Below are 19131 nucleotides of genomic sequence, written 5' to 3' on the forward strand. Positions count from 1 at the left end.
GAAATATGCTTAGCAGTTTGAGCCTCGCAGTGTGTGAGTGTGTCAAGCCAGGTTATTTACCTTCACACTCGTGTTCTGGTGCAAAACGTGCTTTACCTGGAAAGGCCCAAAGCAGGAGGGTTGAGACCAGCTTCGTCTTCCTCTGTGAGACACAAACGCAAAACAAACAACACTGTGAAAATTCAATCCATGACGGTCAGACTATTAAGCACACGGCCGCCTTTTCAAATAACATGACTTTTTTCTCCTTTCAAAGATTTTCTAACCGATGATATTCCCATACCCCCTCCTCCCCCCCCCCACCAATGCACTCTTATCAAATTTCACTTTGAGGAACGCTGGGCTGTGAAGGTCAGGTTTGATGCAGAAAGTGTCACTTTTGAAGTTTAATGGTCAGCCATATTTCCAGCCCCGCTCCCTGCCCTTTGTGTCATTCATTTGATCAATCCGGACAGCGGTGACCCAAAGGGGCGGGTCCAGGGGTAGAGCGGGTCAGAGGAGGGCACCTCCGCTGGCACAAACAGTCCATGCAGTCCCTTAGGGCCACACAAGTAAAATTTAAGCGATGGGTGGGATTCATGTTGAAGCACTTTGGGGCCACAAAAACATTCTTGTTTATAGGGGCCACTGGAAATCCTACGGCCGACTCTGTTCCCAGTGCACCTGGCAGGGCCCGGCTGCTAATTCCAAACAGAAAATCTACGAGAGGAAAAAAAAAAGAAAAAAAAAAGAAAAAAAAAAACTTTTCACGGAACGTTCCAGAACAGTTAGTGAGCTAGCGAAACGGCTTCCCAGTACATTTCATAGCACTTTTCACCCGACTGTCTGCAAATAACTGTATTCACATTCTATAGTGTAATCTTGTACATTCTCAACTCTGTATTGCACAATAGGAAAAAAAAAAACTACGCAGACTGTTCCGGAACAGTTAGCGGGCGAGCAGTAGCGAATCAGTCTCGTTGCCGGGAGGAGGGAAGGCAGCAGATGGCAGAAGCCAGCCGCGGGCACAAACCTCAGGGCAGCCGTGCCAACGCGTGCCACTCTGAGTGTCACCTGCTTGGCACGGACGCCCTCCTCAGCCCCTCTCTTTGAAGAGCTCCTCTCTCCCGCCATCGCCCCTTGATTAATAAAACGCTTACGCGGCGCTCGAGTGTCCCCGCGGCCGATGGCGGTTCGGAGGAGATGGCAGCAGACAGCCTGAGAGCTGAAACGTGTTGAGATTCAACACGGTGCCCAGCGCGTTTCTCTCTCTCTGTCTTCCTCTGTCTCTCAGTCTCTCTCTCTCTCCCTCTCTCACTCAATCCCTCTTACTCTATCCCTCTCTCTCTCTCTCACTTCCTCCCTCTCTCGCCATCTCTTTCTCTCCATCTCCCTCTCTCTCTCCCCCTCCCTCTTGCTTTATCTATCTCTCTCCCTCCCTCTTGCTTTCTCTCTCTCTCTCTCCCTCTCTCCCTCTCCCTCTTTCTCTCAGAAGAACGCACCACCGGTTCTGTAGGTTTTTTGTCTTCGCCTTAAAATCAGCAACCAATTTAGACTCAAAGACTCCAAGTGAGGTGAGTTAACTGTGTGATCAATTGCTGCAACTGATCCGTTAAATGATAAATAAAAGAGAGAAGCAACAGACATTGTGGCTCTCCAGTACCAAGGCAGGGGACCCCAGCAGACCCTGCGGCCCTCTGGGACCAGGGCTGGGAACCCCAGCAGAATAAAGCTCAGTGAACATTGGAATCTAGATTAATAATCATTTCTGATGGAACAGATATGATTAAATGACAGAAGTCTCCAAGGCTGAGCCTGGAAAGGCCTGATGTATGCTGTAGTCTCAGGTTGATCTTTTAAGGCCAGGGGGTTTAAAACTTTTAAAACTTCTCTGATTTAGGGACCCCTACTTAGACTCAAAGGCATCCAGGGGACCCTCCTGATAAGGTAAAAAATTTATATATATATATTTTTTAAAAAGGTATTATATTTTGAAATATTTTAGCATGACTACATATAGTCATTGCAGATCAAGTCTAGCCTGGGGTACCCTCTACAGTACCTTAAAGGACCCCTGTGCCCCCCCCCCCCCCCTCGTCGAAAACCCGGGCTTTGGGGCTCAGCTCCAGGTGTGTATAAATGGCGGCGCCCTTTCCTGGCTCTTCATAAAGGCCAGCACTTGCTGACTGGACAGAAGCAGTGCTGGGGTCAGAGCTCTGACAGCGAGGGGGCTGGGGGGTCGGGAGTGGGGGGGGGTGGATGACTGATTCTGGAGCAGGATGAAAGGCACTTTTGAGCAGTGCTGCAGGGTGAAGGCGCTTCTCAGCTTCCAGTCATGTCGCAACCCCCCCCCCCCCACTCCACACACACCCTCAGCAACTGCTCAGTGGGACAACAAATAAGAATTAGAGTAATGATGCCATCAGCAAAGTGGGGGGGGGAGGGCAGGAGGTGGAGGAGGAGAAAAAAAAAAGAAGAACAACAAATCACCCCCAACTTTATTTCACTTCCCTTATCACTTTTTGTCTTTAGGAAATGAGGCAGAACTTGTATCTGATTCGTACAGTACTGAGGTGTGTGATTTCAATGTTCATAAACAGGTAAAAAATAATACCGCGGCATTTTCATTACACACAGGCCACCAGGAATGTGGGAGAGCGGAACTATCGTGTCACAGCTAAGATGAAGTGGCAGGTTTAGCAGGAAGGCCATAATTTCCATCATGTGTTGATTACACCACGTTTGTCAGGGAATCGCGTCAGTTCCGTGAAGATAGCTGTTATCCTGTCAACGCATTTGCGTAGCAAATACAACAAATATAAATTTAATCAATGTTTTGTACATGAAACAAAGACCCTGAAAAACACTGATTTATTCAATTTACAGAAACACGGTGTACACTTGTAACCCCCCCCCCCCCTATGATCTTTGTGGTGCAGACACCAAATATGTTGGATCATAAAGATTCAAATAATATTCAATTTTATTTGTATCGCGCTTTTTACAGAGAACTGTCACAAAGACACTTTACAGGGTAGCAAGGCAAGAGACAGAGCAAAAAGAGCAAACAGAGCAAACACCAGGCCTGAACCCCCAAACAGCAGGTACATAAGATAAAAAAAAACTCCCAGTGGGGAGAAAACCCGCAAACGGCAGTGAGAAAAAACTCCCCAAATGGGAAGAAATCTCGAGAGAAACCCGGCTATAGAGGGGGAGCCCATCCTCCACCGGCCGGCCACGGCGTATTCCATAGTAAAAACAATATGAATGGAATTAATAAACCTTTCGACTGATACTGCGCATCAAAACATATATTTTTGGAATTGAAATAATAAACCTGAGAATAATAACAGAGTAATATAAACAGTCGCCGCGGGACACAGTGACACCGTACACTTCCTCATTCGGCGTGTAATAAAGCTCATCCAGCCTGTCCCTCCTGACCAGCTGCGGCATCGCCCCCCCCCCCCCCGCCACCCGTCAGACTGTTCCACCGGTGTGTGAATCAAACAGCCGTTTTAAATTTTGCATACGACAGGGCCGGAGACTCGGAGGCGCTCGAGTGCGTCCGTCTCGAGCGGGGGGGGGGAGGTGGTGTGTGTGTGTGGGGGGGGGCTAAGAACCCACGCTCGGACGAGGGCTCGTTACGGCGGCTTCCTGCCCCCCCCCTCCCGTCGTCGCCTCCCACCGCCTGTCGTCGCGCACGACTAGCGAGCGCAGTGGGGGGAAGGGGGAGGGCGGTGGGGGGGGGGGGGGGGGGGCAATGAGCCGAGACGTTCACACCGAGCCGGGAGCGATTTGGATGGCGAGGGCGGTTCACACGGTGGCAGCGAAACGCGTCCGTGGTGGCAGAGGAAATGCATCCGTGGTGACAGAGGAAATGCATCCGTGGTGACAGATGCTAATGCACTCGAAGCGACTCGGTCCGCTGCACTGGGAGACTCTACTGAAAATCTTCGAGATTTTCCCGGCGATCTTCCATCCCCCTCAGGCGCGTCTGTGAGGTGGAACTCAGCCAGGAAGTCCACAGACTCCAAACCCCGCTTCCTGGCCGTGGAAGTACAGGAATGGCCCAGACTGCTCTTTGCTCTTCCGCGTGAAAGCCAAGCTCCAAACAGCACCCTTTTGGGGGTGGCAACGGAAGTCCCAACCACTCTGAAGACAAGGGATCCCTGGAGAGTCACTTTTGGAGGGGTTGGGGGATATTCATCGGGATATGTCCATCCACCCATCCATTATCTATACCCACTTATCCTGGGCAGGGTCACAGGGGGGTGCTGGAGCCTGTCCCCTGCATGCATTTGGCGAGAGGCAGGAACACACCCTGGACAGGGTGCCAATCCACCTCAGGTTATCGGAAAATGTGTTCAATATATAGACCGTCGACCACCTGATTTTCACGAGTGTGAGCGATGAGTGTTTCCAGCTGGACACCGCAAGCAGCATAGCGTGTCCTCTAAATTGGGGTGGAGGCACTTTGGTGGAGAACACAAGCAGCACATTCATCAACCACCCTATTAAACATCAAACTCAGTTAACAGAAATGAGAACCTAGTAAGCAAAAAAACTACATTGCGTACAAGAAACATTTAAACTACATAGACGTATAAGAGTCTACTCCAAAGCCGAGCATTCGTTCGCGAGGGACACAAGATGTTAGCTACAAGAAATTAGGAGGAGGCAGGGGAACGTCTCAGTTCGACCGACCTTTGGACTAATCAATTAGCCACACTAAAAGCCAGCGGCCCGGCCCCTGGGGCTAAGGCGGTGCGCACGCGCCCAATTTACAAGCGCATCTGTCGGATCAGGCCCATGTTTTTTTTACCAACTGGGTCGGCTCCGGCGCAGAGAAGTCATCCTGCCGAGCAAAGCTGTGACCCGTGTCACACACTAAATCGACTCCGAGAGCATTAAGCAAGAGCTCTTCAAGCCAACGAGGGAAGCCCTCCGGGACCGCGTGAGCTAGTTTAAGACTCTTCCCCGCTCAACGCTGCGCCGTGGAAAAAGACCCATTAAAGTAACCCTCTCTGGATCCCAGGGAGGGATGAAAATAGAACAACCGCACGTCACACGAGATAATTAATGCAGTCTCCCCGCCGTTCAAAACACTGGCATGCGCTGGTAATGACGCTAATTTCAGAAGATAACAGGGAGTGAATAATTAATGAACGGACGTTTTAATGAGAGTGGTGTCTCAAAAGAAAGAATGGAAGGCAGAAAACTTGTGCGGCCTAACATCCATCCACCCGTTATCTACACCCGTTCATTCCAGGTCGGGGTCGTGGGAGGTGGTGGAGCCGATCCCAGCATGCATTGGGGCGAGAGGCAACAACACACCCTGGACAGGTCGCCAGTCCATCGCAGGGTATACACACCACTCATTCACACACACACACACACACACACACCGAGGGAAAAACTCTCCAATTAGCCAAACCTGCATGTCTTTGGACTGTGGGAGGAAATGCACACGGACACAAGGAGAACTCCAAACAGGAAGGCTCCGGTTGGGATTCTAAACAAGGACCTTCCTGGCCGCGAGGCGACAGTGCTACCCGTGGCCCGTGGCCTAACAGTTAAACCCTAACTTGGCACACCTAATTCTTCTGCGTAGCTGCTCAATGCGATCTCCAGCTGTAGAACGAGATGTGCTTTGTCAGGGCTGGAGTGGAAAAACCTCAGGATGGTAGATCTCCAGGAACAGGGTTGGTTACCACTGTCCTGTGATATGTCAGCTATTTAGTCTGTTTTTTGTGTCTCAGTTGACCTCTGCCAAGGTCACTTTCGCCACGGCAACTAAGGATGAGGACGGCAGAGAATTTCATCTCTGTCAGACTCTTGACAGAATGACACACGGTGATGCGCTTCACAATGTTTCCTCCTTTATATTTATATCCCAGGATGTTGACATGAAAAATGTCTTCCTGTCACACACACCCCTCTACAGCTGCTGTCCTGACAAGGCAAAAATAATGTTTGATATTATAATCTCGGGCTTCTGAGAAAACGTGTACACAGACTTGATTTGTGTCTGGTGATGTTATTGCATGCAAATTTGATGACATGAAAACAATTTTTGGTTTTCTAAATATAAAAAAAAATATTTCACTTGATACACACAGGGATGCATAATGCATTCCTCATTATCTCGTACTTCCCCAGAGAAAAACTCCAGGAGTGCTTCCGCAGGTAAGAGAAAGAGGTGAAAAGTGAATTCATAACAGGGCCAGCTTCAGCGAAAAGAGTACCAGCTGCATATTTTAGTCACATTATTTTTGTCAAGTCTTTTTGTGCTAAAAGGCAACAACTAGGTGCAAATGTGTTACCTCTATGGGGAGGGAATCCGCCCCATATACCATTCAGCTTACCACACAAGAGAGAGAGAGAGAAAGAGAGAGGGGGGAAGAGAGATGGGGGGGGGTAAAGGGAGAGAGAGGGGGGACAGAGAGAGATAGAGAAGGAGAGGGAGGGAGAGAGATAGAGGGTGAGAAAGAGACTGGGGAGATAGAAAGGGAGGGGGAAGAGAGATAGAAAGGGGGGAAAGGGAGAGGGGGGGCAGAGAGAGAGCGAGAGAAGGAGAGGGAGGGGGGAATCTCTTTTATGGGACAGGACAAAGAAAAGGAGATCACATTATCACAAATACCCACTCACAGACACATGCAGAGCCCAAGAAAAAAAAGAGTAAAAGTAAAATAAGGAAAATAAATAGGGGGAGACATAGAGAGAGACAGAGGGGGAAGAGGGAGAGAGAGAGAGACAGAGACAGAGAGAGATGTTTATAATGTAGCGTTTTGTAGCATTGAGTTGTATTTTTTATTTTTATTTCATTTTTTTTTTTTAAGTTTCCAATGTCAATTTGTGCAAACCTCAGATGGCAGCAGCCTGGAAAACACTGTTTATGACTTCAGAACTTTTTCGGGGGAGTGTGTGAAGTGTCAAACGGAACCCATTTCACTGCTCCAATCGGCAGCCTCGCAGGCATAAGCCTGACTCAATCTGCGCCCCTGGAGTTTGTCACCGCGCTGTACACAACAGAGGAAGCACTGTTCCACAGAAGAAAAAAAAAAAGAAACTAAAGCCACTTTTCCATCTTTCATCACAATGCCAAATGTGAAACCACAAAACCGCTCTTTCCGAAGGCTTTTGGAGTTCTTTTGTCGGATTTTTAAAAAGATATGAAGCATTTTGGGTATTTCGCGGGACGCCGGTGACTTGGGAGGCGTTTAAGGTCAGATCAACCCAGGCGTTATTCTTCTAAAAAAGCGACAAAAAAAAAATGTTTTGTGTCAGCAGCAATGAAACTGAACCGCAACAACAGAGAGTTTCAAAAGACACCTGCAATCATCCCGAGGTTATGTGACACTGACGCTGTCCATGGCCCTAAATCGCTCCTGTGATTGAGGTTGATGCCGTCCATGGTCCTAAATCTCTTTTGTGATTGGGCTTCATGCTGTCCATCGTCCTAAATCGCTCCAGTGATTGAGCTTGAAGCTGACCAAGGTCCTAAATCGCTCCAGTGATTGAGCTTGATGCTGAACATGGTCCTAAATCTCTCCTCTGATTGAGCTTGATGCTGTCCTTTGTACACATTCTTACCTGTGATCGACGTTGATGTTGTCCATGGTCCCAAACCACTCCTGTAATTGATGCTGGTGCTGTCCATGGTCCCAAACCTCTCCTGTAATTGATGCTGATGCTGTCCATGGTCCTGAATCTCCCCTGAGAGTCTTCGAGCTTACAGCCCTGGACCTTTTTAAGCCACTGCACGGTACTGCTGCGTGGTACTACTGTTCAGTTCAGCATCAAAATGTTCAGCTAGTGTCAAGACCGTCTTATTAGACCGCTTACTCCACAGTCAGGCTGTCTGGTCTTCCTGCATTTCAACACTTAATCCTGAAGGGCAGAACTGACAATCCCCCAGCATTTCCTTTTTCAAAATGACATCTTTATTCTGTAAATCTTTTTGGAGTTGTTTGGCTCGGCTCTGTGGCGGCTTTATCGTCCGCCGAAAACATAAGTAAGAACCTTGAGGAACCGGCCCTGCTGCGCTTCATAAGAATTTTCGTAAGAAAAATTCAGTCTTGTATTCGGAGAGATTACGCGCTGCCGAGGTTCGAGCTGTTAAGTTTCTCTGACAGTAGTGCCCGCAGGGCTCGAAGTATGCCCTTGTGGGATGGCCAACGCTTGTCCCCACTTCCAGGATGTGACAAACAGTTAAAGGCGTTCGAACCTGAAAGAACTGACAGCCTGCCAGCCTTCTTCCAAGGCAGGTTTGAGATGCAGCTGGCTAAGGTTCTGCACACAAACCATTAGCAAGTTTTTTTTTTTTTTTTTTTTGCGGGGGAACTTCAACTTGAAAGAGTGTCTCGCGGTACCGGGAGGCTGAGACACACATGTCAAAACAAAAGGACCGCGCGTCTGCTTCCCTGTGAGGTGTCCGCAACAATGAATGAAACCTAGCCGGCAAAGTGCACCCAAACAGAGAGAGAGCTGTGAGACTTTTCTGTTCATTCATTCTTCTTTCACACCGCGGTACATCAGTGAAGACGATCCCTCCTTTCAATAAGTACACCTATTTACTGATGACCTCACAGCACAAGTGTCCCCAGAGCACTGATCTTGAGTTTGAAGTGATGGCTTCGAAGGCCTGAATTATTTTCAGGTTGACAGCTGACAAACATGACTTTATTTTTGTGATTTTCTTAATTCTTGTCGCTTGTATCTGTAATTACCTTTGTGGGATTTATGTTACCAGTAGAGTTACAATGCAGTTTTGGATTATAACTGTGAGGTAGTACTGCCACTAGTTTGCAATGCAGTACAATAGTGATACATGAAAACCAAATTTTTTTTTTTTTACGTCAGTGTTATTGGTATTTATACACACAAACACACACGGCCTCTTTTGTCACTGTTGTGTCTTGATTATACAGTTGCCGCCATATATTTGTTTGATGTTTGTTGGAAAGCAAAACGGCTACAAAATGAAACAAAATTGTTCAAAGAAGCCTCATCTGCATCTGAACTCTTGCAAATTAGTCCTCAAAAGTTTTTTTTTTTTCTCCCATGAATATTTAAACTTGTTCTCAAACTCCAGCCTCACAGTAATTCCAACACGTCTGCAGATTCAGACGTTTCATCCCGAAGCATTCCCGACGACATTCCCGACGACATTCCCGCTCAGTCACCATTTTCCCAGCTGTCCCTCCTCTCAGCCCGGTGAGCGCTGAACACTCGGAGTACTTTGGCAGTGGGACAATGAAGGGTAATTTTATCGTCTCAGTTACATAAACAGTAATGGACGTGCTTTCCAAAGACATTCATAAAGCGCTGCGCATTCATCTGTTAAGTGTGTGAGCCTGCTAAGCTGCTATAGCTCCAGAAAGGGCCACACGGAAAATCCATGTATAGGAGAATCATACGCCATTGCCATTGGAGTCACACACATATTTACATAAACACCTTTCAGCATTTAGCAGGTAATGTCATCCTGAGAGACTTACACAGATTACATTGTTTTTTGCATACAATTTGAGTACCTTGGCAAAGTGTAGCCACAAGGGCAATGCCCCACTAGGCAGAGAACCTGCAACCTCGGGGTGGCAAGCCTAGTTCCATTATACTGCATGACACTGCCAGCCAACATATAATTCCCTACCTTCATAAGCAATCACTCTTGTAAATGATACCAAGCTGGCCATCAAATGACCCAACCTTCCCTATCACATGACCCAAGCTGTCATGTCACATGACCCGAGCTGCCCTGTCACATGACCCGGGCCGCCCTGTCACATGACCCGAGCCCTCCTGTCACATGACCCGAGCCGCCCTGTCACATGACCTCAGCTGCCCCGTCACCCCCGAAAGCACGGGGCAGTCTCTCTCTCTTCAGCTTGTTTGGATCTAATGAATTATTCCTCATCGCACCCACTTCAGCTTGACGGCCATTTAGAATGACAGCTAATCACCGCTCAGTGTTTTCCATGATGGCTCACGCGGGTTTTCATCCCTGCACATTTAAATATCCGCAAAATGGCTTTATGCAAAATAAAGGGTTGATTGATGGATTCATTTCAATATGGCTATTTTTCAGTGGTCCTTACTACGTGCCACAATGGTTAATATTTTTGTGATGAACTCCATTAAATTACTTGGGAATTAAAGAAAGAAGGGTATTTATACAACTAGAATTGCATTAATTGCATCTGAGCAGGGGACAGCGCCTATATATTAAAGTTTAGAGAAACCTTGTGCAACCAGTCCGATTGATCAAAAGTCGCATGTGGCTTTTTGGACATATTTTCTCTCCCTCTCGATTCTTCACTCTTACTACATACCCACCAGTCTGAACCCATGTTGTATTCCTCAGTTTGCTTTCGCCCCTTTCGTCTTTATTGTTTTTCTTCGTCTTACTTTGTACAATCCCTTTCATTTGTTTGTGAACCAAGCGATTGATACATATTCGGTCACCTAACAGTCGACTCCAACTCCGAGCGTGGCGGCGAACCGAGAAATCGCGGATTCCTCCCTGTGACATCGACCGGAAACAAACATCGGAAAATGCGGCGATATCACTTTTCCCATACTCGGGCTGATTCATTATCACCGTAATTTCACATAGCAGCCCTCCGCTTCACCAGCTCTCTTTAATTCCCAGACAGTCTAAACGGCCCGTTTTTTTAACGAGTCTTAATTATGCGCACACTAAGACCGCATTTGCATGTCTTCTGATTGCGCTGGAGGGGCCGCTCTTTTTAAAACTGACTCTAATAAATGAACCGTTCACACGGGAGGAAAATGTAAAACCATTTCTGTCTCCCAACACAGATTCTTATTAAATTAATACTTTGGCGCCAATGACCATTATCTGGAACTGATGAAGGAATTAAAAAGTTCAAATTCAAGTAAAATGCAGCCTGGGTTGTTTTATGTAACCGAGCGCCTAGATTATACAGTGCTCTTAATATAGTTTTGATAAATATTTCAAAAGCCGTTCCATAGCTTGGTCTTATATCAGCGAGTCATTCCATTTGAATTTCTTCCTCTTTAGCAAAGGGACTCGGAAGGAAATGGCTCAGCAGTGACGGATTTTCGAAGAAAGCTAAATAATTATTTAATTCTAAGCTCACGGGTGCAATTTTATCACGTATGTGGGTCTGAATTTACATTTTCAGAGGCGCTTTTTTGTGTCAGCGCTTAACAGAAATACAATCAGATGCACTATAACAACATTACTCAAAGACGCACGCAGTGAAAATAGACGATAAACGGAACCTTTATCTGAAGATAATACTCGCCCTCCAGTAACCACTCCCCTAGTGAGGCAGATTAGAGATTCTGAAATGACGGCTTAATTCTCAGCCATCAGAATTGAAGACACGTCTTTTTTTTTCCTCGACGCGCTTTTGTGGCGGCAGCGCGTAGCTGACGGAATGACGCCTTTCTTTTTGGACGTGCGACTTCATTCCAACTGTCACAGCGTGCAATGCAACTGGGGAATTTTATTTATTGAACGTAGAGGATTTCATTTTAAGATGAGGTGTCATAACATCTGTGCTGCTGGGGGGGGAAGGGGGGAGTTGGGGGGGGGGTGTAGAGAGGAATGCCACAGCCCTTGTAGCAGGAGAGGTGAACAGAGTAGCTCTTGTAGCAGAAGAGGTCAGCAGAGTAGCACTTGTAGCAGGAGTGGTTAACAGAGTAGCACTTGTAGCAGGTGCGGTTAACAGAGTAGCCCTTGTAGCAGGAGAGGTGAACAGAGTAGCTCTTTTAGCAGAAGATGTAAACAAAGTAGCTCTCGCAGTAGAAGAAATGAACAGAGTACCGTGTAGCAGGAGAGCTGAACAGAGTTTGCTCTCGCAGTAGAAGCGGTGAATAGCGTACTGTAGCTCTGGTATCTCTGAGAAACTGAACATTTGGTTTTCTGAGACAGCGGAAAGGCTGAGATTAAACACAGGCTCCTGCTCTGAGCCCTGCGAGTGGGCTGCTCTGTTTGCTCTCCTTTCACGGCAAACACAGAGAGACACGGGGGGATATGTGCAGTGTGTGCGCGGGGCAGATGGAGGATACATTTACTTCAGTGTATTTCTCTAGCTGTACTGACTTAAAATAACAAACATGTTAACTCTGTACTCCGTGGGCACACACAGACTACCGAACCTGTCAGTACCGCAGATAAGGTGTTTTTAAAACAATTTTGTTTCCTTGGGTTTAACCGTCTTTCTCAATTTGGATCAGGCGAATCATAGCGCCGGGCTGGTCTGACCGCACAGGCCCGGGCGCTCCTCCGAAATCGACCCATTGTCCCTCTCTGCCCTGTTTTCACTGCGCAGACAGGCAGCTGAGCTGCGCAGTCATAGTGTCAGAGGACAGCATTTAATCACCTTACACTGCGTGGCGTTCATTCAGCACATGTTCTAACCCACAGCCAGTTTGAATGTAACAGAGCATTGGGCTTGACTAAGTACAACCCCACTAACATAAGCCTTTCCTCCCTGGGTAAGACTATGGGCTAATTCTGCAGCTCCCTGCTGGGTTGCTGACCTCCCATGGCTTTAGTGGTTTAGTAAGGATGCACATCCACACACTGGAACCCAACGTTTTACTGAGGAAGCACATCCACACACTGGAAACCAGTGGGTTAGGAAGCACATCCACACACTGGAAACCAGTGACTTAGGAAGCACATCCACACACTGGAACCCAACGTTTTACTGAGGAAGCACATCCACACACTGGAACCCAACGTTTTACTGAGGAAGCACATCCACACACTGGAAACCAGTGGGTTAGGAAGCACATCCACACACTGGAACCCAACGTTTTACTGAGGAAGCACATCCACACACTGGAACCCAACGTTTTACTGAGGAAGCACATCCACACACTGGAAACCAGTGACTTAGGGAGCACATCCACACACTGCAACCCAAGGTTTTACTGAGGAAGCACATCCACACACTGGAAACCAGTGACTTAGGGAGCACATCCACACACTGCAACCCAAGGTTTTACTGAGGAAGCACATCCACACATTGGAACCCAGTGGGTTAGGAAGCACATCCACACACTGGAACCCAACGAGTTAGGAAGCACATCCACACACTGGAACCCAACGTTTTAATGAGGAAGCACATCCACACGCTGGAAACTAGCAGTGTAGCCTGACGAGCCCATCTGTCAGCTAATCTTGAGGCACCCAGTAATACCCACACTTTTGATGGGCTAGGGAAATGAATACTTCACCAACTTTAATTGAGAATGATAAATTTCGGTCGAATTTTAACTCAAATGAGATTTTTACTAATTCATCCATTTTAAAACTCAAGATTTAATCTTTCAGCTGAATGCGTGGGACTGCTTGTTTCAGGCGTGTTCACATTAATCGCTGTGCCCTTTTAGTCAGATACATTGGCAACACTTTTTTAAAAAGTCACACAGCAGTCTGAAGTAAATTATGTGATAAAATTAGTATAATTATAAATTATATGCCGTATTACAAGTCATTTCAGCAGCCTTCTCTTTTCAGTTTTTATAGGGGTTGTTGAGGAAAAAATATAACCCAAATTGTCGAGGAATAACCCACTCAGAGCTGAGAAGGACCACCGTGATAAGACACTCTGTCCGTCTAAAGAACTCAAACTACATCAATTCTGTCTAAAGAACTCAAAATACATCAATACGTTACTTTTTATGAAACAAAGCAGCAGGCTTTCTGATATCTACACCCTCTGCGTTTTATGTCAAAACTATATACTAATCGTATTCAACATTGATTTAGCCTGGTACATATTCTTATCGTTCCCGCTGAATCAGCTCTTCAGCTAAACATCTCTATCTTACGGCCGGGCAGTGCGGCTTTATCTACTCGCGGATGAACACAGACCCAGGCACGTGTGTGATTACTTTAAAACGATCCCTTAAGCGTACGCACACACTCTCTTCCACAAGGTCACCCGCAAAAAAAAATTTATAACAGATTGGAGAAAATCTCTATTAAAAAAAAAAAAAAAAAAAAAACGAGTGATAAAACACAGAAGTGCACAGAACCAACAGATTAATGATCACTTCAAGAGGGGCTGGATCTGCCAGATCCTGTCGGTTTCCAAAGCGCCTGGGGGGATGGGGAAACAGCCTGGAAGACGCGAGCGCGCGGCGGTATTGATGGGGTTTGAGCCGTATGCGAGATCATTATAATTGATTATATAAATTCCCTCTGAACCTTCCGGAACAGCTCCGCGAGTCTCGCGTACGGGGGGGTGGGGGTGGGGGGGTTGGGGGGGTGGGAATCAGCTATTTCAAGGGCTGTTTTTCTTCTTTTTTTTTTACTGCATTTTAACTGGCTGCATCCCTTACGTGTTATTTATGTTCTAATTGTTTCTTTTCGCCTCTTTATCTGGAAAGAGCTTTGAGCGAAATTTGTGAGAGGTGCTTGATAAATGAAGTTCACCGGTATTACTTTCTTTTTTTTTTGCATTATAAGGTTTGCAGTTATTCCGCAGCCGTTCTGACAGCTTTACCAGGGGTGCTACTGAATGTTGTTGCAGCAGTTTTTAGAGGCACCGGTTCATTAACAGCACCAGCAAAGTGTGTAGGTGCATATAAATATATTTATTTCTCCCGACGCTCCGGCGTTGGCCTGCGAGCTGCTCTAATTTACGACGAGCTAGGAGTCCGTTATCAGGTTTGTCCTTAAAGCAAGCCACTCGCAAAAGCTTTTTTTTCTACGTTTTATACATTCTTTCGCGCTTTTTTTTTTTTTTTTTTGAGACGGCTGCTGGCGGAGCACTTTACAGAACGCATTAGAGACAGGAAATGGAAACGAGCACGGCGTGGCGATTCTGCTGCCGTGGCAACAGGCCCGTGAAAAGACAGACAGCTGATTGATTTCACTCTCTCGTGGGGGGGGGGGGGGGGAAACACCAAAGCGAAACCCATTCAGTGCTGTATAGTGTTGTACAGCATCTGTAACAGACAAGGTACAACATGAAAACAAATTCAAAAGGCAATTAGCAATAAAAAAAAGAACTGCATTTTTCCACTTATGCTAATTTGTAACTTTCCCATTACCTGCAGTGCATGCACTGAGGAGCCTTCAGTATGAAGCCAGGATGAAGTCGCTTGGGAGATACGCTTATGCTAAACAGTTTTGTGAACATTTTGCGACGATCTTCGAGATGCGCGCGCCTGTGTTCGGTTTGTGCTGCTGGTGTAACATTAGTCACCGGCCCATTTTGGCAACGGCGCATTTGAAGTGAGAACACGTCCGGAGCGCGCGGTTCTCGCGGTCGATACGGTGCCGTTTCCGTTTGTTACAAATTGCTCGTGATGCCATTGCTCATCCTGACCGCAGACCCGCGCCTGGAGATATTCGTTCTCTGGCCTCTCCTGTCCGCATACAGAGTGCCCACTCACGTGAGTGTACGTACGTCCCTCTGAGTGGACAGAGAGAAAACGTGGTGACGGACAGGTCTGCGAACAGTATTAGGCGTTCCAGATGAAGGTAAAAAGGTATGATAAGGAATGCGGCCAAGATCCAACCACAGGAGTGAGTGACACGCTTCAGTTTGTTGAGGAAACAGTTGAGTTGAAATGGGTAACAGCGGTGGTCCGTTTGCTGGAATCAACCTGAACATGGGGCCTGGCGGTGAGCTGCAGCTCCTGATTGGGCGAATCAGAGCGCAGCACGGAGGCCACCGCAGCCACCACGCACGCTTTTACAAACTCCGTCCAACCCAAGCGACAAATATGACACTTGCTTCCAACAGTCACAGTCAGTTACAGTCACGGTGTGACAGCTGCAACCATCATACAAGCTTTTACAAACTCTGTCCAACCAGACTCTGTGGAAGGCAAACTAACAAAACCAACTGTGACACTCCCTTCCAACAGTCAGTCACAGTGTGACAGCTGCAACCATCATACACACGTCTATGAACTCTGTCCAACCCAAGTCATAAATATGACGCTTCAGTCCAGCAGTCACAGTCAGTCACAGTCACAGCACGACAGCTGCAGCCACCACACACGCTTTTACAGGCTCGGACACTTCTCTCCAAAAGTCACAGTCCCGATCTCACGATGGATGCAGTCATCTCACGCACCGTTGCAAACTCTGTTCGACCCAAGTCATAAACGAAAAAGCAAATGAACAAAACCAATTGAAGATGCTACACTTCCTTCCAAAAGTCACAGTCACAGTATGACAGATGCAGCCGCCACCACACGCTTTTACGAACTCCATTCAACCCAAGTCATAAATGAAAAAGCAAATTAACAAAACCAACTGAAGATGCTACACTTCCTTCCAACAGTCAAAGTCAGTCACAGACACAGTATAATGATTACAGTCATCATACACGCTTTTACAAACACATACTGGTCATCTTTTTTAAATAACAACTAAAGTTTCCATTTAATTTCAGATTTAAAGGCAGGAACGAACAGCATTGATTGTGTGGCCAAGAAAAAACCCTTTCACTTTGGAAGCATAATTGGTGTAATTAAAACTAGCCAAAAAAAAGTTGGTTTTGTTTTTGTTTGTCTGTTTTTTCTCAGGATGCCTGCAAAATGTGCATACATTTCATACTTTCTCTCATTTTAAATTCTGACTGTTCCTGGCAGTTCCAAAGGGCCCCCTCTCTCCCCCTCCCCCCCTTCGAAAAACGCAGAAACCACCGATGCGGTAAAAAAAATTCCCTCCAGGCTTTTACCCTCACCATGCTATTTGCATAAAGACGCGTAGGAGCACCAAGCAAGATTATGCGTTTGGAAATATGAGTGACAAGTTGGGGTTTTCTCCCCCCCCCCCCCCCAATCAGACTAGTATTTGCCATAGATCACATGGAGGGTGTTTGTCAGATTAAATAATAATGTTCATTGTATACTTAAATTAAATATAAATATGGCTGACAGCTTTTCTTACATCACAAGCAGAACACACAACCAGCACAGTGACTTCAAGGATCGCTCTGCAGACCAGCGTTCGACAGCACGAATCCACCTTTACAACTCGCAAAAGTACAAATTAAAGAGAGAGCTCACCCTAATTAACTTAAATTTTATGTTATTCATTCAGGGCCTTTGCCGGTAGAAATGTCTTTTGGCAGCGAATGACAGCCCTTTTTTTGCGGCGTATATTACAGCAAACTCGATAAGCCCATCCAAAAATGCTTCACAAGGGCTCAATTCAAAATGAATTCAATTCCCCGGGTGAGAAAATAGTGGAAATAATAAAAACGAAACGCTCCCGTTACCGACGCCATCTAGCCGATTGCGCTGTCGAGCCATGGGTGTCCACGCTTTGCAGGCACATACAGGTGCAGGTATATGTTTTTTGTTTTTTTTTTAACAAAAAAATTACGCTTTGATATGTTTCGGTTGCTATTTTATCAAAGGACAAATATGCTGGGGAGAAAAAGTAGCAGAAGCAGAACGGGCTGGTGCTGGTGCGGCGTGGAGGGGGAGGGGGAGGGGGAGGGGGAGGGGGCGGGGGGGTTGGAGTTTTGATGTTCGCGGTCAAACCGGGACAAGAGGTTTTTTAACGCGGCCCGTCTTAAAAAGGCCACGGAGAGGAGAGATGAAAAGCCCCGGCGCTCCCTCCGCGCTCCCGGTCGGGGGTGCGGCGTCGCGACTTTCTCGTGAGAAGGGCATCTTTTTTAATTAGCCGCGGCGGGGGGGGGGAGGGGGCGGGGGGAGATTCATCAGAAAGCCGCCCCGTCCCGACGCCCCCGCAAGGTCGGGAGGAACCGGCCCCTTCCCGAATGCGGGCCGGGCCGCCGCGTGCCACCTGTCCTCAGGTGAACCCGTCGCTCCTACGCGCGGCTACGTACGCTAGCGCTCCGCATTCAAACCGACTGCTGCGCCGCTCCTCATACAGTAACCCGAGTCTCTGCTTCTCCTCACATCACGGATGCGTGGGCCGCCGCAATCTCACAAAAAGATCCACTGGGACTGCTGCTTTTCGGGGTTTTTTTTTTTTTTTTTAAACTTTGCACTTTACAAAAAAAAAACGGCTTGCGCATGAAAATCAGCTGGTTTCTTTACGGGTGGAAACAAAAACAACAGACTGGTTTCACTGGCTCTCCAGGCCCAGGGTTGGGAAACTGAAGGGGTGAATGAGTTCTGACGCTGGAGACATGTCAGGTTTAGAATGCCCTGCCTTGAGACCTGATTGGTCAGGAGCCCAGACACCTGATTGGTCAGGAGGCCCAGACACCTGATTGGTCAGGAGAACTCCAAACCTTGGGCCTGTGGATGCCTGCATATGATGGTTCTGTCCAGTCCTGTAGCTACAGTAAGCTGTCAACCTGAGTTTAGCTCACTGACGTGGACAAAAACAAGAAAATGAAAGATTTAGAGAGAATTGAGCCATACATGCATAACACAGATTAGGTTAAGGGACACACTTATCCAGAGTGACAATGCTAAACATAGATAATGAACTCAGTCGCAGACATGTCACTTTTAGATACTTATTTGCTCAATAACACTTCTCGTACGTTTCGTATGTCTCATGCATTGCATGTAGTTGTTTTATCTGCGTGATATTTTGAAATAGCCCTGACTCTAGTCTACACCGCGGTCAACAGGACAGCCCCGTCCTGTCTACAGGACGTAATTCAATCCTACCCGCCAGCTCTGCCACTCTGCTCTGCTGCAGTGGAGCGACTTGCACTTCTGTCATCCGGGTGAATGATTCTCGCTCGTCTCGACCACGGAGCTTCTACACCCTAGCTCCCCGGGTAATGGGATGAACTCCCCATTCCTCTCCAAACCACTCAGTCACTGCCCACTTTTCGCCGTAGTCTGAAGACGCATCTCGTCTTCAGACAGTACGTTGACTACCTCTAACACTACTCCTCCACAGACTTACTCCCAATCTAGTATCATTCTTCTCTCACTTGTATCCTTGAGTCTTACTCTAGCACAGTGGTTCTTAACCTGGGTTCGGTCGAACCCTAGGGGTTCGGTGAGTCGGTCTCAGGGGTTCGGTGGAGCCTCCGCCGCAGAGGTCCACCCCTCAGTCTAGTCTGCATTATTACACTATTTTTTACTAAAGAAGGGTTCGGTGAATGAGCATATGAAACTGGTGGGGTTCGGTGCCTCCAACAAGGTTAAGAACCACTGCTCTAGCACTTGTTACAGTACACTCAT

At 47.2% G+C, this 19131-nt stretch overlaps 1 protein-coding gene across 1 annotated transcript in view; it reads right to left on the reverse strand.

The window, feature by feature from the left end:
* gfra4a (GDNF family receptor alpha 4a) overlaps nt 1-19131 on the reverse strand; it is a 194524-nt gene that overhangs the window by 110527 nt on the left and 64866 nt on the right. The window contains exon 2 of the mRNA XM_035417845.1: nt 97-142. Within this exon, the coding sequence (XP_035273736.1) occupies nt 97-142 (46 nt within the window). The remainder of the gene's footprint in view (nt 1-96; nt 143-19131) is intronic.

The sequence above is a fragment of the Anguilla anguilla genome, chromosome 5 (genome assembly GCF_013347855.1).
Source record: "Anguilla anguilla isolate fAngAng1 chromosome 5, fAngAng1.pri, whole genome shotgun sequence".
Taxonomy (NCBI): domain Eukaryota; kingdom Metazoa; phylum Chordata; class Actinopteri; order Anguilliformes; family Anguillidae; genus Anguilla; species Anguilla anguilla.